This window comes from Maniola jurtina, chromosome 19, assembly GCF_905333055.1.
Source record: "Maniola jurtina chromosome 19, ilManJurt1.1, whole genome shotgun sequence".
In the NCBI taxonomy this organism is placed as follows: domain Eukaryota; kingdom Metazoa; phylum Arthropoda; class Insecta; order Lepidoptera; family Nymphalidae; genus Maniola; species Maniola jurtina.
In genome coordinates this window covers 5,590,863-5,614,510 of record NC_060047.1, presented here as the reverse complement: position 1 = coordinate 5,614,510, position 23,648 = coordinate 5,590,863, and the positions used below count along the sequence as shown (strand labels likewise).

General features: G+C 37.5%; 1 protein-coding gene across 4 annotated transcripts in view; it reads right to left on the bottom strand.

Moving 5' to 3' along the window:
• The window catches only part of LOC123875246 (serine/threonine-protein phosphatase 2A 56 kDa regulatory subunit gamma isoform-like), a 58,731-nt gene that overhangs the window by 23,502 nt on the left and 11,581 nt on the right, over window positions 1–23,648 (bottom strand). For 3 of the 4 annotated variants that reach the window (XM_045920984.1, XM_045920982.1, XM_045920983.1), the window contains exon 2: window positions 13,175–13,349. In XM_045920984.1, coding sequence (XP_045776940.1) covers window positions 13,175–13,349 — 175 coding nt within the window. Of the gene's footprint in view, window positions 1–1,715; window positions 2,097–13,174; window positions 13,350–23,648 lie in introns of those variants that run through there. The other variant, XM_045920980.1, reaches the window with a different exon arrangement.

Below are 23,648 nucleotides of genomic sequence, written 5' to 3'. Positions count from 1 at the left end.
CTTTAGTGTGCTTGCTGTAAAACCTACCTACCTGTCAAATTTCATGATTCTAGGTCAACGGGAAGTACGGGTTTCTCGACAGATACGACAGACAGACAGACAACGAAGTGATCCTATAAGGGCTCCTCTTTTCCTTTTGAAGTACGGGAGGTTCCTTTAGATGTTTACAAGTTTGGCTTTTCACTTGTATTTTGGATTCATTATTAGATCAGGCTTCAGCACAGTGAACTAGCACTAACTTGCATTAAAATATTTAATAGATAAATAAAGCAGTGATAGCCTAGTGATTAAGACCGCGTTGGTCTCCTCCTCAGGTCCAGGTTTGATCCCGGACACGCACCTCAAACTTTTCGGAGTTATATACGTTTTAAGCAATTAAGTAGGTATCGAAGGTAAATATCGTGAGAAAACCTGTATGTCTGAAAGATCGCTATAATATTATGAAAAGTGTGTGAAGTCTGCCAATCCGCAGTTAGCCAGAAGCGTAGTAGACTATACGCCACAATCCGGAAAAGAACGGGACTTACTGATATTGTTTTAAAAGTGTCCAGGCCGAAATGGAGATGGGCAGGGCATGTCTGCAGGACCACAGATGACCGATGGACTCGTTTGCTACTGGAATGGAGGTCATGTACCGGAAGGAGAAACGTTGGAAGACAAGCATCCCGTTGGTCCGACGACATCACCAAACTTGCGGGAAAAACTGGAGGAAGCTTGCCCAACACCAAGAAGGATGGCGTGCACGCGAGGAGGGCTATGTCTAACAATGGATAAATAAAGACTAACAAAGAAAAAGAAGTAGTAGACTATGGCCAAACCCTTCTCATTCTGATAACCCGTGCTCAGTAATGAGCCGACAATGGGTTAATGATGATGATGTGTTAAATATATTGTAACCCCGTTGTTACATTGAGTATGATGATCTAATTTCAAACAGTGAACGCTAAGTGACACTATTATGATCTCAATTAGGGTGAGTACTGAGTAGTATTCATGTTAACATGTCTGATAAGAACAAAGCAATTTCCCCGTTCCAAATATTAAAATCTAGGTTATATATTGTGATGTGCCAGAGTATTAAATATCATACTCGTATGAATGTGACATAGGGCGAAAGGACGTCACATTCTATTGCCCATAACCTATATCATTCGTGTAGCTATGAGCGTATGATGCAAAACGCCGGCTTCTGAATAATGGGTCGATATGTTACTGTTAGCATGGGCAATACTGCAACATTATATTTAGCATTTTTTTTATTCAAACGTGAGTAAGCAGAACGTAAGGACTAAGGACATAGCGTCCATTTTTCTATAACTTTTGTAAATTACTCTCAAACTGCTGGTTACTGACGGGTCGATATATTTCTGCAGCATTTTTACCGGGTGCTTCGCTATAATTTCTAAATTTCAAGAAGTCCAAAGTACCCTAAGCACAACGAGAAACATTGTAGTGCCTGCTTGACACACTCCAAGGCCGATTAGGCGTAGACAATATTTAGTCATTCAACGTGCATGGTCGATAAAAGCCAAAGACAGGCGTCTACGTTACTGAAGACATAAACGGTTGTGTTCCTTTGCAACTGTAATTCTTGTTTTTGTTACATTTCTTTCTTCATAACAACCTGTATTTATGGAACACGATTGTGGAGATCGCCGAGCAGATATGCCTACAGCGCCGGCTGCATGGGATATTTTGATAGCACGGAGACGAACCTTTGAGCAGCGGCAGCTGTACCATCAAGCTCTCTTTATCATTGGAAATCGGCGGCCGCTCGGGTGAGACGGCGGCGGTGGCGACGGAGTTGACAGGCAGCGGCGGCGAGCGCGCGTCCGGCGGGGAGGGCGCCTTCTGCTGCGGCCCCTGCCCCTCCATGCCGAAGAGCGCGAAACGGAACGCGCGCGTTACGTCAGATACGCTCTCGGAGCGCTTGGTGCCCTGGTTGGCGACGAGGTCCAGCCCCGAGTGGAACGACGGCGACTTGGGTATACCGAGTGGCGAGACGGCGCGTCGCGGCTTCGCCTCAGCGGCGGCGAACATAGCGCGTAAGGGCGCGCGCGCGGCCGGCCCGGCGTGGACCATCGCAGGCGGCGGCCGGCAGCGGCATCCGAGCGGGAGCCGGCGGCGCCGGGACCGGAGCGAGCTGCGGGGGCGGCCGGACTGCCGCGCGCCGCCGCTCCGCTGCCACCCGCGCCGCCACCCGCGCCGCTGCGCGCGCACCCACCCCCGACCGCCTCGCGAGTCGCACTTGCCATGCAACCTCTGTTACAAGTTACGTGACGCACACGGAATGTAAAATCAGCTGTTTCATATAATGTCTACGTATAAAAAAGCTTTTGTGAGCACAAAATATATTAAGTATAATTTGAAATGTTGGTGTATGGTTGGTGTTTTCATGTAAACCATCAATTTTCGTCTGTTTATATCTAGGCTGCTACACACTACACTAGGCTTTTTCTAAGAAAGATTGCAATTTGTAGTCTTTAATCCTGAAACGCTTATCGTTCGATGACCCCAGAGCTTATATCCATATTAGTTCTTACCTACAATTTCTATAGGACATGAGCATTGCTCTAACTGTAGTTCATAAGAAAGAAAAAAACAGACAGACGCGTATAAAGAAGTCCTAAGGAAGAAATAACTAATTTTTATTAGCCCCATAGTTACTATAGGTACCTGCCTACTTGAAAAGCACTAGAGGAACTTAGACTTCAGAGGGGATATCCACGTACCTACGCACTTCTAGTGCACTCCTGATTAATTGGAGAGAAAAGGCAATAGGCACTAGTAACAACGGGATCGATACACCTACTTAGAAGAATGATTTAGAGTTTAGACGAAGCTGTGTGGGGTGAAAACTTAAGAGTTGCCGAAAACAATCTAAACTGACTAACACTTGAAATTACTGGCAGGATCAGGTACAATTGTGAAGGAATCACAAATCGTTATCACTACCTACCCTTACCTTGAAACTTGAAAGTGGTAAAATTTTGCACTACGTCAATTTTGGCACAGACCTAAGTATGAATATAAGGACCTAGGCCCTATAAGTCCTTAAACCTATTGACTATCCCTAAATTTACTATAAAACTGAAGAAATTGAGTAAAGGGTGTATTAAAGCTTTAAACGTGAAAGTTTCATGAATGAATAAAAAATTATATATTATAAAATACCGGACTTCAGATTTGTAATAGGAACATATAATTATTTATCGTTCTCATTGAGTTAAATAAACTAGGGTAAGCAAACCTTAACACATAAGCGTCAAAAACGCCCCGATAATCATTATTATAAACACATTAGGTATTAAGCTCGGAATTATAAAGGGCTAAATGTAGACGTAGATTTAGGTTATTTGAAATTACAGGTTTCCCTAAGTACGGGTGTCAAAGCACTCCATCGGATATCTACATTTATTGTGTTTACGTTTTCGGTGTTCTAGGCTTAAGGAGTTCTTTTATTGTAAAAAAAAATATTTTCTTGTTTAATAAAATTACCGTGAGAATCATTTGGTTTTCCGGGAGGAACAGAATAAATGCTACACCCTATGTCCTTCTGCAATGCAAGCTAAATCTTTACCTAACAGTACCTTAAAATGTAACATACAGGCAGGCAAATAAAATTTCGCATATACTTTGTACAGTATTACACCAGTACCAGTGTTGACTGGGCCCCTCTCTGTCGCCGAAAAATATTGATACCCTGACTTGTCTATTCAGTCAGGTTATCAGCTATTTTGTGGGATATCTGCCCACCTTAGCGCGAAAGTTGGTGATTATCACATTTATAGAATCACAATTGTTATTGGGTAACTTTGTATTTTTGCTGCGATAGTGCATTTTAGCCAATAGCGAAAGAGTGTTAGCCAATCAGAGGTGTTTGCAATCGTCACACTGTAGGCAGAGTGAACTACTTTAGCTGTCAAACTACGGCATTCGACTTGCTGGCTCTAGTAACATGACAACTCCATGATCATACCCCCAACAAGATGGATAATTTACCAAGAATCGCTGAGGTTAAAAGTTTTGTTAGGGTGTATCTACGGGGAAACCGATCAAAGGGGAACATTCCTGCGGCAGACGCATTCACTTCCGCCTCGACTAAACCATCGATCGCCTATAGGCTTGAAATGTCCTGACTCATGCTAAAAAGTCCTTGATGTATAGGTATCACCATTTAAAGAATCCTATACACCGCAAGACCTTGACATGTGTGCATGTAACCTTAAACTGAATTGACAGTACTAAATCTAAACTCTAAAGTCGACCTTTTCGAACTGCTTTTGTGAATTCAATGCACTAAAGTTCGAATAAAAGTCTAACGCTCTCTTGCACGGGTGCACCAGACTGTTATAGTCGGCGAGCAGGGAGAAGTGGCGAATGCTCGCCAGGCGCATAACTTCTGCCCTTAAAGTCGTCACTTCGCGATGACCACGACCGTTCTACCAATATTCTTAGCAATTTTTAGGGTTCCGTACCTCAAAAGGAAAAAAGGGATCCTTATAGGATCATTTCGTTGTCTGTCTATCTGTCCGTCTGTTTTGTCTGTCAAGAAAACCTATAGGATACTTCAGTTCCCGTTGACCTAGAATCATGAAATTTGGCAGGTAGGTAGGTCTTATAGCACAAGTAAAGGAAAAAAGCAAAAATCGTAAATTTATGGATACATCACAAAAAAAATGGAAATGTGTTCATGAACAAATAATTCGTATTTTCAATTTTCAAAGTAAAAGATAACGATACCAAGTGTCATAATATGAAAGGGCTTTTCCTGTACATTTTAAAACAGATTTTTATCTATTTTTATGCATAATGGTTTTTGATTTATTGTGCAAAATGTCGAAAAAATACCCGAGTACAGAACCCTCGATGCGCGAGTCTGATTCGCACTTGGCCGGTTTATGGAAAGAGGTAATTCTATCTTCAGAGAACTTTGGCTACCCGGGCGAAGCCGGTTGCAGGAAATAAATTAGGTGTACAAAATAAAACTAGTGCTACCTAATGTAAAAGACGCTTTATGGTGTGCGTGTTTCTGACAAGTCACCCCACGAATTACTATCGTTTGAATACAGCTAACCCTAGGTAGGAAATTGTTATGCAGATGATGTATGTAACCGTAGATATTTATGCATATTGGGTATTTATCATCTTTATCAGTCAAGGCCTTAACAAATTAGGTACTTAGGAAACAATCGAATGAAAGGGGAACTACCACTTTTACATAAACAATAAAGTAGTTTATATAATTTTATATCTCATGAGTACTTAAAAACAGCACGTTTATGTTAATTAATAAGACAAAGATCTGCAATAGAACTTGAAGGAAGTTAACGTTGGAAGTTTTTCTAATAGATGTGTTAATAATTCGCATATAGATACGAAAATAGCAGAGAACCGGAATAAATGCTATTATAAACCGTTATCCATAAAAAACTGATACTAATTCTTATATTGTCGCACCGGTGAACTGGTCATATGATGCAAGCCAGTGGACTTATGATGGTTGAAAGGATTTAATAACTTAAAACTACGTGAGTTGAGGCGTAGTTAATATCCAATAATAACCGGTTATTAGGAAAACAGATTCGTATATCGGAAATACATTAATAAAATTAATCTTAACTGATTTTGTACAATGATAACCCACACATCTAAATAGATAATTTTGTTCACTAAGCATACCGTGCAACATATTATCATATACTACGATGACCTAATAAGAATAAATAAGGAGCTGACTCGCCCTGGTAGTAGCCCTGTATAATGTATATAGGTACTAGTACTTCCTATTCCTGCCCGGCTAGCATGCGAAGTAGATAAAAATTATATCCCCCGATTATATCCATCGATGTCATAGAAATCAGTGGATGTATATAATCGGGGATATAATTTTTATCTACTGCCCATGCTAGCTGGGCTGTGGGTATAGCTGTTTGTCGCATAATATAATGATGACATTTTAGCGATGTCAAACAAAGGATAAGGTCCAGCCCCGGTCCGATTAAGATAACGAGCTATGATTAGACTCCTGTGGCGAAATTAACGCTGTCTAATGATTTAATTTATGGAACAACTCCTACCCAACTAGCAATAATTGACTACACGAGGTTTCCAACCAATAATTATTATATTACTTAGAGACGTGATAATTATAATATTATCATGATTACATTCTTAATGAAGTAGAAAGAACGATAAAATAAATACAAACTTTTTACAAGTTACACATTTACGTTTCTGTAGTTCGTATTTCTGAGTATCTTAATCAGGTTACATAGAAATACAATGCTCAAGAATTGAAATAAGTGCTTCAAATGCGGCCCGGCATAATATAGGAGCCAATAAGGACCATTGGCTCATTGACCTTTTCAAATTACTCAAATTTTAAACTTTTTGCTTAGATGTTAAGTTTTATTTGAAATCTATGTCAGGTTATAAAGAGCTGGCTAATTTTTTGCGTAAAGGATCCGCCCGGCTGCCCAGCGCGAAAATAGAACCAGTATTTTTGGCGCCATCCAGTGATTAGATAAGCTTAGCTTTAAGTTTTATTGTAAACATTTTCAATAAGTGTTTAATAAAAACTTAATTATTTTAACAAACGTAAGTTATATAAATAAAAACTTATATAACCTCATAATTGCGGTTGAGACGTTCGCGTAGCACTGTTAAACAACAAGTAAGGTCAGACCGCAATTAGGATAAAAGGCATAATTAGCCTCTCAGCGAAATCAGCTTTGCTAGATGACTTCATTTAATGATAAAGAAGTTAGGTTGCTTGTGGTTAAAAAGCCAACAATAGGCAAACGCAAATAGGATCCGCCGTATAAAATTTCATGTACCGACCCCCGACAAGTGCTACAGTAACTAGAAAAGAGCTGATAACTTTCAAACAGCTGAACCGATTTTCTTGGATTATAGGTAAGAACACTCTCGATCAAGCCACCTTTCAAACAAAAAAAACTAAATCAAAATCGGTTCATCAATTTAGGAGCTACGATGCCACAGACAGATACACAGATACACAAGTTAAACTTATAACACCCCTCTTTTTGGGTCGGGGCTTAAAAAAGCATTTTCTGTCTTCCGTTTAGTTAGGTAAACACAAGTTTACAGGTTTTGTTAGTATTTAAGTTTTAACTTTGCTTTAAATTAAGTGTTTTTAAGGCATCCAATAGGGCACCAAGAAAACCCTTCTGCTCTTCACAAGTACGAGAGCTCCAAGATTAATGGTGACAGAGGAACTTAGATTGGACGGAACGGAATATTTATTGCCCAGTGAATAAACTGTATTGGCACAGCTACCGTCTGGAACAGACTTTCCAACTTGTTTTCGCTCTGACAATTCGATATTTACCGGATTATTCATAAGTTCATCAATAATGCACAGAAATCGTTCTCTATAATATACTCATTCATGCCATAGGAACACACACCACAGAAATGTATAAGTATAATATTTTGCTAGAGTTATTCCAAAGGATTACTCGGCCCTAAGTCTCAATTTTCAGATAGTAGTCCGATCTTGGAAACCTGGCCTGCTTTCTCACCTAGCCAAATATAACCTAAGTGTATGTTTTGAAGTTACAATAACTAATCCCACTCCACTGGGATCCGTCAGGGAACGTCACAAGACCGTGTCGTGTGGAAGTCTCTACAAGAAACATTGACGTAAGAGACCTATCTATGTCCAGCAGAGGATGTTTCAAAGCAAGGACCTTTGGGCATAGATACTCGTAGATTCATGCCAACTCTGATCTCATGTTTGTTTACACTTTACACTGTCCGGAAAATGTCTTGAGCAAAAAAGCAGCGTAGTGAGTTAAAATTGGCGAATAGAACGAGAAGCATGGACCAACTTATCATTATCAACCAATCACGTGCACTCGCGACGACGGATCAACCAATCGCGGGCACACCGCCATTCGCAATCTATCAAATCATTGTTCAAGTTATTTGGTGAACATTGTACTTGAAAACTTTAGATATTTATTATATATGAAAGCAGTCACATGTCACAGGACTAGAAGGCTCTATTATTTACTACGAACCTTAAAACCTTGGTCAGATATTTCCGCTTAGAACGTAAATATAGCCAGACTGAAGCAATATTTTATGCAAATCGTTACCATCGATTCCTTAATAGTTAAACAGATACCGATTGATATAATATTTATTCAATTAAATCTAAATTCACCCGAATGAAGTCGCGGGCATCATCTAGTAGGGTCCATATTTTAGGCGTTGCGTCAATCCATAATCGGTGAAGATTTGGCGACAATCGACATATCCATGCAAATCAATACCGAGCGTGTCGAAATCGCGTGATCACACACAAACTACTTGAAACATTTTCTCCAAGTAGCAAGTTCAAAATTTTACAAAAATGGTCTTTGAATCTGCTTGGAACTTTGCCCTAGATATTAAGTTCTTTTGTGAAATATAAAATGTAAGTATGTCAATATTATAAGATTGATTAGGTACCAATTTGATTATTTGCAGAATATCCAATTGGATAACGTTGCTCCCAGTGCCGAGTTCACCTAAGGTGCCAGGGTGTGCACAGAGACAGACTTACGTGACATGACATCACTATTTCAACTATTTACTTTCTAAACTTACATCCTATACTCAACTATACTGTATTTGATGTATAACTCATTAGTTTAAATAGTTTCTCAATGTTGATGTAAGTAAAAAATACAGAGAAATTGCAAAACGTGTATCCAATTTGGGTAAAATTAACGGTTTTATGTCTTTCTGAAATTAATTTACTATTCTTTGATACATTCTAAATTCCTAATTTATTTAATAGGTGTGTCTCACAAATGAATTACCTTTGGCGTTTGGAAGGAGTCTATGTGATTTTGCAATATTTATGATAATTCGCTTTAGATACACTAAAATCTAAATTATTGACAGTCCAATTATAGTAATGCTATTCACTTTTTCATGTTCTTTATATTCCCATGTTCCATATGGAAAACAGGTGATTTTAGAGCTGATAATTTTATCATCATCATCAACCAATCACCGGCTCGCTGAGTGATAAAAAGGGCTTGGCCTTAGTCCACCACGCCGGCCAAGTGCGGATCAATAGTGACTTCACACAACTTGAAGAACATTATGGGGAACTCTCAGGCGATAAAATTAGCCGACTTCAATACCTAACCACAAACTCTGACAAGTGAAAATTAAAAATTTATAACACCCCCGACAAGTGAAGGTTACAGTAACTAGAAAAGAGCTGATAACTTTCACAAACGGCTGAACCGATTTTCTTGGATTATAGCTAAGAACACTCTCGTTCAAGCCACCTTTCAAACAAAAAAAAAACTAAATTAAAATCGGTTCATTAGTTTAGGAGCTACGATGCCACAGACAGATACACACGTCAAACTTATAACTCCCCTCTTTTTGGGTCAGGGGTCAAAAATTAACGGTTTTATGTCTTTCTGAAAGTTCTATTGTGAAGTCTCTAAAAATTATGAGGCATAGAAGATTCGCGCAGCTAATAAGCTAATTAGCACTGGCTCCAAAAAACATTACTATAGGACTATATTAACTCTTGATTACATAATATATTGGTAAACATTTTTTTAATATTCATATTCAATTTACTTTGCTCCGAGATTTGTTCACTCAACTAAAGGGATCGGAGGAACAAACAATTTATGAAGTGAGCGTGAAACTTCAAATAGCATTCTGAATAGCAAAGGAAGCGGAACCAAGTGCAGAACGGGACGCGCCGGAAAAGGCGGGACTGTTGACAATAGCGACGGCCGTACACGTGCTACTAATGAAACGGGAACAGGGGATTTTTTTAAAGTTTTAAGACAAAGTAAAGGAGGTTAAGAAAAAACTGGTGAAGTGCGAGTCGGACTTGCAAACGAAGGGTTCCGTATCATCCGTACAAGAAATAACACTTTTTCATTTTTTTAGTTTTTTGATTGAATATGAATGAATGAATGAATGAATGCTTGCTTTGTGCAGTGTATATCGAATGCTGCATGTTGCACCATACAGATTTCTGTATTAGCAAATTAAGCTTTTGGTTCCTTGTATATTTTTATTATATTTTGTTGTTTGTGGACCTTAGCTGTTATAGCAGGAAATACACATTTTGTGAAACTATTATGATTCGCAAGATACAGCCTGCTGACAGACGGACGAACGGAGTGACGACGGACAGCGACCCGTTCCGGTCCCTTCGAGTGCGGAACCCTAAAAGCTACATAAAATGTTGGACCATATTTTGAATCCAAAATGCTGAGAAACCCTTTTTTCAGCCTTTGACGATCTGAATAGAAAGATACTCGGCGAATTTGGTAGGTACTTTTTGTTTAGTTTGTTTCAAAATTGGTTAAAAGTTTTTATATTAACTTTGCAGTGAAACTCACCCTGTTTCGCGAAGTGGTCTGACCTCATCCTGGATGTTTACAGCATTCCTTGCTTTGTTTATACAAGTAGTTAGTAGTACTAGTTTTCTCTACTAATCAACACCATGTTCGAAGGGATATCATGTGAGCAATAAATAATAGGAAAATATTATGTAAGATGTAATTTTTTTGTCCACAGTTCTGCCCACGAGAAATTCAATTCACTTGAGTTCGAAATGGGTGCACCCAGTTTGACAAAAGTTGGATCATTTAAGAATTTGGTAGATATCTACTAAAGTTGGAACAGTATAATATCTAGTTGGAATAATTACCTACTTATAATAATATGCTTTATGATGTGAAAGATTGATGCGCACAAATAAGATGTTTAAAGATAATAAAGTTGTTGTAAGAAATAAATAAGATATTAAAATTTATAACACTACTAGCCGATGTCCGCGACTTCGCCCGCGTGTATTTAGGTTTTTCGAAATCCCGTGGGAACTCTGTGATTTTCCGGGATAAAAAGTAGCCTATGTGCTAATCCAGGATATTATCTATCTTCATCCCCAGCCAAATCCATCCAGTAGTTTTTGCGTGAAGGAGTAACAAACACACACACACACACGCACATACATACAAACTTTCGCCTTTATAATAATATTATTATAAAGGCGAAAGTTTGTATGTTTGGTTATGTGGTACAAGAAGCAAGCGTAGTGTGGGACGCCCTCCAGCTCGATAGACCGACGATATAAAGAGGCTGGTTGAGAAAGGTTGAGGACTGGGTATGGTGGCGCTCTTTAGGGAAGGCCTAAGTCGACGTCCACAGGCTGATGATGATGGGAAGAAGAGATTTTTTACGTCAACCATGATCTTTAAATTAACTGTAAACCATAGGAGATACGTTCATGTTTGTTGTTTTTGTAAATTATTAGTCGAATTCTATTTCTAGAGTATTAATTCTGGCTATTAGTCGTACAATCTATTTTGGTAACGTTCTTGAAATCACGAGCAGATTGCGTCGAACAATCTGTTTTACGTAGACGCCAGTCAAGTAGACAAGTGAAATTTTCTTTATTGTATACGCCATCAGGGCTAGATATTGAATGTAACTTGATAAAATTCTACTGTTTTCTTGAAAATTTTGGATGTATTTACCACAGTCCCACAAATATTTTTTCATTTCTTAACGTCTTTACTAGGTGATTCACCCCGGCTTTTATTTATGTAGTGGGGTAGAATTTCTGTAACTCTTTTCATAGCCCCCACGGGTTTACTTATTCCTAGCAGTAGCCCCTTTACCTCACACATGAAATTGTTTTTTAGGGTTCCGTACATCAAAAGGAAAAACGGAACTCTTATAGGATCACTTTGTTGTTTGTCTGTCTATCTGTCCGTCTGTCTGTCTTTCAAGAAAACCTATAGGGTCCCGTTGACCTAGAGTCATGAAATTGGCAGGTAGGTAGGTCTTATAGCACAAGTAAAGGAATAAATCCGAAAACCGTGAATTTGTGGTTAGGTATATCATACAAAAAAAATTTAAAATGTGTTCACGTCACGAAAAATTTAATTCACTAAATCACATATAGATGGCGCAGACCGTTATTAACTTGCAGAGTTCCAGATAAAAGGTGTTAGGCATATCTTGTACGATGGTACGGAACCCTTCATGTGCGAGCCCGACTCGCACTTAACCGGTTTTCTTTGTATTTCCTAACTCGTACTTTTAACTTTCGTTTTAAGTTTGTAGTTTTTAACATCTTTTGTATTTTTTTCCTTGTATTGTTCTTTGAGCTTAATAAACTTTTTGTTTAATGTTTATTTATTTATATGCAAAATTTCAAGTTTCTAGAATCAGAAGTTTGCTGTTTAAGCTGGACGTTGTATATTTCAGTCACTCAGTTTCTTTTTTTATATAACGTAGAGATTTCGTTCACTTTCTATACACGTTTTATTTATTGTTTGTTCTAATTAGATTGCTAATGACAAGAACCCTCTGACACGCTTGTCCCGGTTTCATTTTTACATGTCTCCTATTGTTTTAATGTCGCTTTTCTGACACTAAAAAACGTTTTCATTTGTAACTCGTAATTAGGTCGGCCTACACGGGCAGCTCGAAGTAGTCATGATTGGCTGCTTCAAGCTGACTGCATAGTGAACTACACTCTTCTATTTGCATACGTACATACATGGAACTCCTCGAGCAGTTGCGAGTTGCGACTGCTTCGGGCGGTCGGCAGCAGTTATCAATGGCAGCGGTTGATCAATGACTGCTCGAGCGGTTCCTGTATTTTGATCACTAGCTTACTGCTCGAGATGCCCGTGTAAAGCCGGCCTAATGTTTAGATTTTACTAATTGAGGTATTTGAAACATGTATTTTTAACCCTATATTATTGTTTTGCTTTTGCAATTCATGATCTTTTGTCTACCCTTATTTTTGTACAAGCGAAAAAATCAGGGAGCCCACCGCATTGTTACGCCATAATACTCCTACTATTGTGTTAATGGAAAGGGATGAGCAATGCGGAACACGATGCAGAGTGAGAGAGAGAGATAGATTTTGTTATACAATTTTATGATCGCAATCACCTCTGATTGGCTAACACTGTCTGGTTGATATAATTCACAACTCCTGAGTAACCTTAGTAACTAAGTGCGAGTCCTTAGGCTCTTTACTGGATCCTGTCCAAATCTGAGAAATTTCGATTCGAAGTACCTACTCGTAGTATCTACTCACAGTATAACTCTGAGCAAAGTCACAGTCAGCTCTATAGATCACATCCTAAGTGCTTACCTTTAATAGGCGGTAGTTTGACGAGCTCTTGATTCTGATTGTGTACACTAAAGCGACTGGAGCCGTGTCTGCGCGGCTGACCGTTCCAGCCAGGGGGTCGCGGCCCGTCGACGGCTTTCAGGATGGCCGCAGGTGGCGGCGGCCTCGTGCCCAGGACGGGCCTCTCTGAACGACTCTGCAACAAGAGAACAGTCAATTAAGTATGACAAATCAGCCCCCTTTACCACGACCAATCAATCAATCAGCCTGTTTGCCTCCACTGCTGGAATAAGAGACTTCCTAAGAGCACGCCACCACACAGGCGTGCTCTTCCTCATTCACTCACTTCCCGCTATCCTCTTAAGGTCGTCAGTTCAGTGGGTCGGAGGTCGCCCCACACTGCGCTTGCTGATACGCATTCTCCACTCCAGAACACGTCTGCCCCAGTGGCCATCAGTTCTGCGGCAGACGTGGCCTGCCCACGGCCACTTCAGCTAAGATACCACGATAGAGTTGCAAAGTTAGTATCACAATATATCTATCCTCCTACAATTTCAATTAATTGTATTTTAGCTGAATTTCAATTACTGCGACTGTGCATGCAATCTGAAAAAGGTTTATTTGAATAAAAAATCATTCAATTCCATAGAAATAGAAACATTTTTTAATTTTTCAAACTGATATGGAATTCTTGAGTAGGCGTTTTATGATATTTCGATAAATTAATAAAGCGAAATGAATTAAGGTAAATGACATCTATATTATTTTATTATTATTGTTAAGTATAAATCAGGTTTTTCGACGCAAAGCATCGAATGCGTGGTAGGTAGCAGAATGCTCATGAATTATTAATTTGGTCGCAATCGCAAGTAGAAATCGATTCAGAGCATCTAATACAATCGTCAGTTCTTTAATACGAGTAGAGGTAGACTATCAATTTTGGCCGCTATTGTCGTCCCAATTACAGACAAAGTTTATGGACTACGACTAGGCAGGCATATCACCTACCCTGTCTAAAGTTAGAGCCAAATCCTATTAGATACGAGTGTGTAAAATATCCGTGGAAGCAGTGACCGAAGCCAGCTGGATAACAAAAATCTTTTAGTAGAAATAATCTAATTATATTTGGCGCGAATTTTTCAATTACGTTGTGGCAAGTTTTGTAATGGAAATATAGTCATATATGTATATATTCCGTGATTATACAGTGTGTTCGGGATTGAACTATCGATATAATAAGAGATTTTTTGAAAATTTGCTCAAATAAATTAAAAAATAATTAAAAGAATTTTGTGGTAATGAGTTGTAGAAGATGCCCCAATATTATAGGTATCACTAATTCGATATACATCGCATAAGTTATCTAACGATTCAAAAATAAGCCCTTAAAAAGAGATTACTTAATACGATTACGATACTTAATTTAAAAATTCCCAATTTTCAAAGTTATCTTTTCACCAGTCCGGGAGCTTTGCAAGCTAGTGATAAAACTAATTTAATTACCAAAAGCCGGTATAAGGACACGGCGGCGCCTAAATAAATTTGTATCCTAATAAAGATGTGATAAATTATATCAAATAACCCGTAGCAGATTGGACTCCTAGTCGGCAGCCGGGAAAATAGATAAGAACAAAAAGCTATAAATAGCTTTAGCCTTCACAAGTTCTAACAAATATAATAATTAATGGCGATTAGTCTGCGTACCTACGAGAATCCTTGTGAGTTCCGTAGCGAAATAGGATCGGTAGGATTCGCCTTTGATATATCTAGCTTAAACTAGACGTAATGGGATTTGTATCGACTTTGGCAGTGTCAGAGTAGCTATGAAAGGAAATTAAGTTAAGAGGAAAGCCAATGCGAATGACATAGACGATTTCACCTTCAAACTAGCAATTTTGACATGTCATGACCCTCTATTGACAATTAATCAAGCAGACATTTCAATCTGCGAAATTTACGCGGACTTTTAGTATTTTGACGTAGGAGGGTAAAAGATCCAGTACATGAACGAATAAGGACTACCCTGACATTGACCTAAAATTAAGGTATATGAGAATCGTTCTATATATAATTTTTATATTTTGTGTGTCTGTACACAGTAGGTATACACTCTTAAATTATTTAAATATCAAAAAATCAAATAAAATGCGTGGTATTAATTATTATAAATTATTTTATTTAACAAAAGGATAAATTGCCAGTAAATGAACTGGGAATTTCAGTGAATGAACGAACTCTATCTAGTGCATAAACTCTTGATTCCTATTAATAAATAAATTCTTAAATATATTTTCGGCTTGGAATTCAAAAAAAATTGTCAGATTTTCACAGTTTTTGACTTATTGTATATTTTTTCTACATTTTGCGCGATAAATCAAAAACTATTTTACATAATAATAATAAATAAAACCTGTTTTAGAATGTATAATAGAGCCCTTTCTGTATAATAGAGAAAATGAAACTTAATGCCCATGTTGCACCCAAGTCGCTGGAAGTGCAACATCAGCTGCTGAATGTTTTGAGAGTAGTGAGAACAATATACCGTAACACATGTTATCAGATTTGTTCCTTTGAGCCGAGAAGCCACATGTTCTGATGCTTTTTAGACAATCTAAGATCTCTCATTAAGTGGTCCAAAGCATTTTGATTGAATAGTCTAAGTTGAGATGTAAAAGTCACTACATCGTCACTACCTTCTGAAAGTTCTTGAAGTAGATTGGAGGTACTGGGTTGGGGCTGAGGTACAGATTTATCACCAGAAGTCAGAATCGTTCTAATTGTAGACTGCAAGTTACAATAGAGTCGCTTGGAACAATTTTTTTGCTGTTTCTTCTGGTTATATTCACAATGCAGAAATAATAATCATCATGGTGTTTAGATGGGTCGCGCCAAATTATAATACTTTTTTTTAGTAAAAGTAGGGTCTATTCTTATTTGCTCATAAACGCAATGAGGAAATACAGCTTCCACATATAAAAATTTGGAGTCCAGGCCTTGCTGTTAGCTGCTAATGGGTTCTCAAAGTAGCCCGAGTATGCTTGTTTTACAAAGTTGGACACACTTGCACGACATTCTTTAATACGTACTCGCCACCAAATGGTACAAAAATGATTGGAATAACTTGCAGATGTTCTTCTTGATGTTAACACCTCGATAAATTTTGGAAATTACTTGTCTGATCCAAATCCAAATGAAAAAAATCCAAATCGGTCCAGGCGTCTTTGAGTAATCGGGGAACATACATTAAAAAAAAAAGATAACGAGGAATTCAGAACCTCTTCCTTTTTTTGAAGTCGGTTAAAAATATTTTTTAAATTTTGGTAACAGTTTCCTTTTTTGTGATGCCAGGGAGCTCTAAATATCGATTTTGAACGAAATCGGTCAATTAATAAAGAATTTCAAAATGGCGTCGACTTTTTTAAATTCTGGTAACAGTTTCCTTTTTTGTGATCCCAGGGAACTCTAAATATCGATTTTGAACGAAATCGGTCAATTAACAAAGAATTTCAAAATGGCGATGACTTTTTTAAATTTTGGTAACAGTTTCTTATTTTGTGATCCCGGGAGCTCTAAATATCGATTTGGAACGAAATCGGTCAATTAATAAAGAATTTCAAAATGGCGTCGACTTTTTTAAATTCTGGTAACAGTTTCCTTTTTTGTGATCCCAGGGAACTCTAAATATCGATTTTGAACGAAATCGGTCAATTAACAAAGAATTTCAAAATGGCGTCGACTTTTTTAAATTTTGGTAACAGTTTCTTATTTTGTGATCCCAGGGAGCTCTAAATATCGATTTTGAACGAAATCGGTCAATTAACAAAGAATTTCAAAATGGCGTCGACTTTTTTAAATTTTGGTAACAGTTTCCTTTTTTGTGATCCCAGGGAGCTCTAAATATCGATTTTGAACGAAATCGGTCAATCAACAAAGAATTTCAAAATGGCGTCGACTTTTTAAATTTTGGTAACAGTTTCTTATTTTGTGATCCCAGGGAGCTCTAAATATCGATTTTGAACGAAATCGGTCAATTAACAAAGAATTTCAAAATGGCGTCGACTTTTTTAAATTTTGGTAACAGTTTCTTATTTTGTGATCCCAGGGAGCTCTAAATATCGATTTTGAACGAAATCGGTCAATTAACAAAGAATTTCAAAATGGCGTCGACTTTTTTAAATTTTGGTAACAGTTTCCTTTTTTGTGATCCCAGGGAGCTCTAAATATCGATTTTGAACGAAATCGGTCAATTAACAAAGAATTTCAAAATGGCGTCGACTTTTTTAAATTTTGGTAACAGTTTCCTTTTTTGTGATCCCAGGGAGCTCTAAATATCGATTTTGAACGAAATCGGTCAATCAACAAAGAATTTCAAAATGGCGTCGACTTTTTTAAATTTTGGTAACAGTTTCTTATTTTGTGATCCCAGGGAGCTCTAAATATCGATTTTGAACGAAATCTGTCAATTAACAAAGAATTTCAAAATGGCGTCGACTTTTTTAAATTTTGGTAACAGTTTCTTATTTTGTGATCCCAGGGAGCTCTAAATATCGATTTTGAACGAAATCGGTCAATTAACAAAGAATTTCAAAATGGCGTCGACTTTTTTAAATTTTGGGAACAGTTTCCTTTTTTGTGATCCCAGGGAGCTCTAAATATCGATTTTGAACGAAATCGGTCAATTAACAAAGAATTTCAAAATGGCGTCGACTTTTTTAAATTTTGGTAACAGTTTCTTATTTTGTGATCCCAGGGAGCTCTAAATATCGATTTTGAACGAAATCGGTCAATTAACAAAGAATTACAAAATGGTGCCAACTGTTTTAAGTTTTGGTAACAATTTCCTGTTTTGTGATCCTAGGGATCCTCAGATATTGATTTTGAACAAAATCTATGACAGTTCAAGAAAATAGATTTTAAACACTATTTAAATTATTATCATTAACATTAAATTAAATGAAAACACGACGCGCGACGTGTACTGCAGCCCCTGAGCTTGCGCACAGGCCGAGCCGGTATAAACCGATTTCTCTCCGTACGCGACGTAGCGCCTGTGCTCACGCACACACGCGCCTCAAGCTTGTAGTAGTGTACCTATCGTAGCGCGCTTGTATGAAGCTTTGACTCTGTTCGCTACTCATGTGGTTATACAACGCAATACCACACTCACAAACACTCGTACAAACATACAGACAAGTATATACTCACACACACTCACACACACACATGGACGCACGCACACGCACTTTTGAACGGTTTGAACGGAACACGGTTTTGAAATTGAAATTGAAAAAAGTGTAAGAATTTGTAAGAAAATATTTAAAAAATGTATATCAGCCGGTTTTTTATTCCAGCTCTTAATACATGTAAAAACGTCCAATCTGTTAATTTACTTGAGCCTTTACCCTAGTACCTAATTATATCGACCGCCCCATATCAAAACAAAGTAAATGTCATTTTTCCGAAAATCGTTTTATGTCATAAGCCTAACTTTCATAGTATGTCCCGTTGTATTGTAAGGACACCCACATTAAAGTAAAATTAAAAGCTAGTAAGTCGCTTTGACCATTTTAAAACATAGTAAGTCTATGAACTCGCTAGGTTTTTTATAGATTAATGCGCCTTACTAAGTTTTTCAAAGGAATTAGATTAAATAAAATAAATATCACCCATTATCTAAATACCATGTCAAAACAGTAAATACTTAATAATGCATTAAAACTTAAAAGTAAGATAGGAAAAGTCAATGACATCTACATGTCAACTGTTAAATATGGTTTGCAAGGGAAATACTTTGCATACTTACATAATGTTTTTAGGGTTCCATATCTCAAAAGGAAACACGGGACCCTTATAGGATCACTTTGATGTCTGTCTTTCTGTCCGTCTGTCCGTCTGTCGTGTCTGTCAAGAAAACCGATAGGGTATTTCCCGTTAACCTAGAATTATGGGCAGGTAGATAGGTCTCAACTCTCATAGCCCAAGTAAAGGAATAAATCCGAGAACAAATTTCGTGATTCTAGATCAACGGGAAGTACTGTATAGGTTTTCTTGACGGACAGACGGACAAATGGACAGACAACAAAGTGATCCTTTAAGAGCTCCGTTTTTCATTTTGAGGTACGGAACCCTAAAAAAGAAAATGATGCACATGTAATGAATAAATGTGTAGGCCAGTCTTCACACTAAAATATTTAAACCCCTATTTTAAAAACTGTCATAGCCTAGTGGTTAGAACGTCCGCCTCCTAATCGAAGGTCGGGGGTTCGATCCCGGAATCACGCACTACTAACTTTTCAGTTATGTGCGTTTTAAGCAATTTAATATCACTTGCTTTAACGGCGAAGGAAAACATCGTGAGGAAACCTGCATACCTGCAAGTTTTCCATGTTCTCAAAGGTTTGTTCCTAAACTTCTCTTGAATTTAAACCACTTACTAGGTTTTGATCTGAGAAAGAAATTTGACATTAATTGACAAAATTGAGAGACCTAAGCTTGTATAAGAACACAGAAGTGTCATAATTCGTGTTCACTTTGCCTAACGTCTCTCGGAGAGCAGAGAGAGATTTTAACTGTTTCTTATAATCACTGGCCATATTTCAAATGCGAAAGTGTGTTTGTTGGTTTAATATTCAATCACGCTGCAACGGAGCAACCAGTCGACGTGGTTTTTTGCATGGATACATTTAAAGACCTTGAGAGTGACATCTCTCTCCGCATCGTATTCTTTATTATGAAACACGGCCGCCGAAATGGCGTTCCAACGCAGCATGAATCTGAGCTTTCTTATGATGGTTATATTATGTACATATAATATCTCATAAGAAATCTCTAACACACAATCCAGCTAAGTAGGTCCAATTTCAAAAAAGCTAGCTAGCCGACAAATCTAACTCAGTTAGGCAGCCTTCGGGAACCTTCGAGATGTCTCTCGTCCAAAATTCCTCAATGCTTGAAGACCCGTCTTTGAATAGTGCATGATGTCAGTGATGAAAAATGGATCCGAAATATAGGTCTTTTTTTGTACACAGGAAATGCCTGACGCATACACCTCCGTCATGTGGGGCTTGCACCAAACTTGCACTACTACGAAATCCATTTCGGAACACGGCGCCCGAAACGAGGCGCGCTATCTCCTAAAAAACATAGGTATAATACCTATTTAGAACACTTACTATCTGTCATCATAATCTATGACAACCTCCGAGTATTTACCTGGTAAAACCGTAACTTTAGAATAAATTTTAGTATATAAGCAGGCTTCATTTAGAAATGAAAAAATCCCTATTTTATTTTTCAACGATTATAAACACAACTTTCATTCAAAAATAATAAGCTTAAATTCATTTTAAATAATATTTTGCGACGAAATGACGCGCACAGTCCTTCCGCCATGACAGTCCAGTGGACACTGAATTCCATAGAGCGCCTGCAAGAAAATAAATAGCACAGGAAGTTTTTTGGTTAGTTTTAGATTATTTAAGAAATGAAAAACATTTAGTATAAAACTAACAGTTCAAATTGATTGCTAAACCTAAACATATCATTTTCTGGAGGTTGGCTTCAAAGTATCAAGATGTTAAAGAAAATTTTTACAGAACAAGTTGCGAACAGCAATGTTTTCAACTTGTTTTTTTTTTATTTATTGGGATAATGTATACTAAATTAAAAGAGGCCCTTATAATCTTCACAAACTGAAGTTTTTAATTGCATGTATTTAATAGCTGTTAATGCTTTAGAAAAATAAACAATTTACTTCAAAGTACAGCATTTTTGCGATTTGTCAAATAGCAATTACCTTAAGAGTGTAGGTAGCTAACCGTCTGGATTCTCCTGGGTGAGTCCAAGTTTGAAGGATGTCCGTTAAGATTTCGGTTTTTTGTTTAGAATTATAGCCTAAGTATCAGCTACCTAGTTACACTATCACACTTAATATCATAAAGGAGAAAGTTTATGTGTATGTGTGTGTGTTTGTTACTCTTTCACGCAAAAACTAATGGACGGATTCAGCTGAAATTTGGAATGGAGATAGGTTATACCCTGGATTAACATATAGGCTACTTGTTATTCCGGATATATTTCCTTGTTATAGCCCGCTCCAACTATTCAAATGGTGAATTTTTGTTTTTAATAGGTGTAGTGGTTCCAGAGAATACCCTCCACATAATATACCTACACAAACTGATAAGTCACAAAGTCCGTTCTTCATAACATATTAGTGGTAGTAGTATGGTATCTTTATGTATTGTATATTTGTAAAGGTGATTTACAAGACAGATTCTGGATTTGCAATTTTGTTCATAGCAGGGTTGTTCATAGCAATTTGTACATTTAACTCATTGACAGTGCTGTCAATGAGTTAAATGTACATATAATAGATGCTCCAAGCTCCTAGTGATACAACTAATATCTACAGACTAGACTCGGATCCGGTTGAAAAAAAGTGAAAACCACTTTACCCAAGAAATAGACGCCAGAAACGGATTATTGAATTTTTTGCTCGTATGTCGGTGCCGCCAGCGCGGTTGCAACACACTATATTTTTATGCTGATGCAAGCGAACCACACCTTTTCATTCAAAAGGGCCTAATTCAGCTCTTAAGCGCCTATTTCTGATTAAGTGGTAAGTAATCAGCTCCAAAAAAATAATGCTAATGTGCTTATAGCCTAAGAAAAGTACCGAATACCAAAATATAAACCTCTTTTTATTACCTATCCCGTGCGAATTTAGAAAAATCCGGTCTTAGTCCTAGGGATAATTATAAAGGGAACCTCTGTGCAAAGTTCCAGCTTTTTAGGTCCAAGGGTTTGGGCTGGGCGTTGATGATTCAGTAAGAGTCAGGACTTTTCGGTTTTAAGGTTGGGAGTTCGCACTAGTTATAAGTGTCTAATCTATGATCTATGATAGACTACAGGCCCATGTTCAAAAATGGATGGGTCATATGAACCACCAGGTGACGTATACAGGACGATATAAGAGCATAAAATAATAAGATTCAGCACTATGCCGTCACTTGTAAGCTGTCCAACAGAGTGCTGGTGAGAATTCAAAAGTGCAGGTAGAGTGAGTACATTTTGGTCATATATTTTTGTACGGCATTTTTACCATCGATAGATCCATGAAAAATAATAAGAAAGCGCGCAGTGCCGTAAAAAAATGGTGCGCCACAAAGTCAGTAAATTTTTTGATTTTCTGACAATTTCCAGGATAAATTTGGTCATTTAATTCTGTACGGCATTAGTTTCATACTGTTTCAATACAGCCTCTAATCCATTATTCCGCAACGCCGTACAAAAATCATGCGACAAGGGGAAAAAATTGAGGGTAGCAACCCCCTCTCTTTCCGTGGTCCGGGGGGTGATTTGAAAAAGTACGGCTTTGGTTCCAAAACATTATCTAGCACTCAAAAGTACTATTAAAAATAATGCCGTCAAAAAATTAGTGTTCATTTGAATGTGTATCAATAATTATCTTAATTTCATGGTATACTTGATTTTTAAAGCTGTAAAATCATTTAACTCTGTACGGCAACTTTTTTTTTAACATGATAGTGTAAAATACTATTGTTATATAGTATTGCCGTTCAAAAGAAACTGTTCTAAAAAAAAATAGAGAAATACAAAAACTGAAATTTTTCAAATTATTGCAAAAGTTTAAATATTCATAGATTAATAAAATATAGCATATTATCTACGGTTTTCCCTTGTTTTAAATAGTATTAAGATAAATAAATTAGGAAAAAATTATGCCGTACATTTTAATGCAGACCATATCTTTTAGGCTGATGAAAATGACGCTACCATTTTAAGGGTGTAGTACTTACTTTATGGCCATCTGATACTGTACGGCATTAACATATTTTTGAAGAGAACAATTGATAATTTGATAAAAACACTATGCCGTCTAACTGAAGTGAACGGGTGTGTATATAATATCCACATCCCCTACAAACCTTTGGACCAACGAAAATGTACGGCATGTAAAAAAATATTATCTATGCATAAAACACTTTCAAAATAAATTAATTTTATGTTGTTTCAAATCATCCCCCGGACCACGGAAAGAGAGGGGGTTGCTACCCTCAATTTTTTCCCCTTGTCGCATGATTTTTGTACGGCGTTGCGGAATAATGGATTAGAGGCTGTATTGAAACAGTATGAAACTAATGCCGTACAGAATTAAATGACCAAATTTATCCTGGAAATTGTCAGAAAATCAAAAAATTTACTGACTTTGTGGCGCACCATTTTTTTACGGCACTGCGCGCTTTCTTATTATTTTTCATGGATCTATCGATGGTAAAAATGCCGTACAAAAATATATGACCAAAATGTACTCACTCTACCTGCACTTTTGAATTCTCACCAGCACTCTGTTGGACAGCTTACAAGTGACGGCATAGTGCTGAATCTTATTATTTTATGCTCTTATATCGTCCTGTATACGTCACCTGGTGGTTCATATGACCCATCCATTTTTGAACATGGGCCTGTAGTC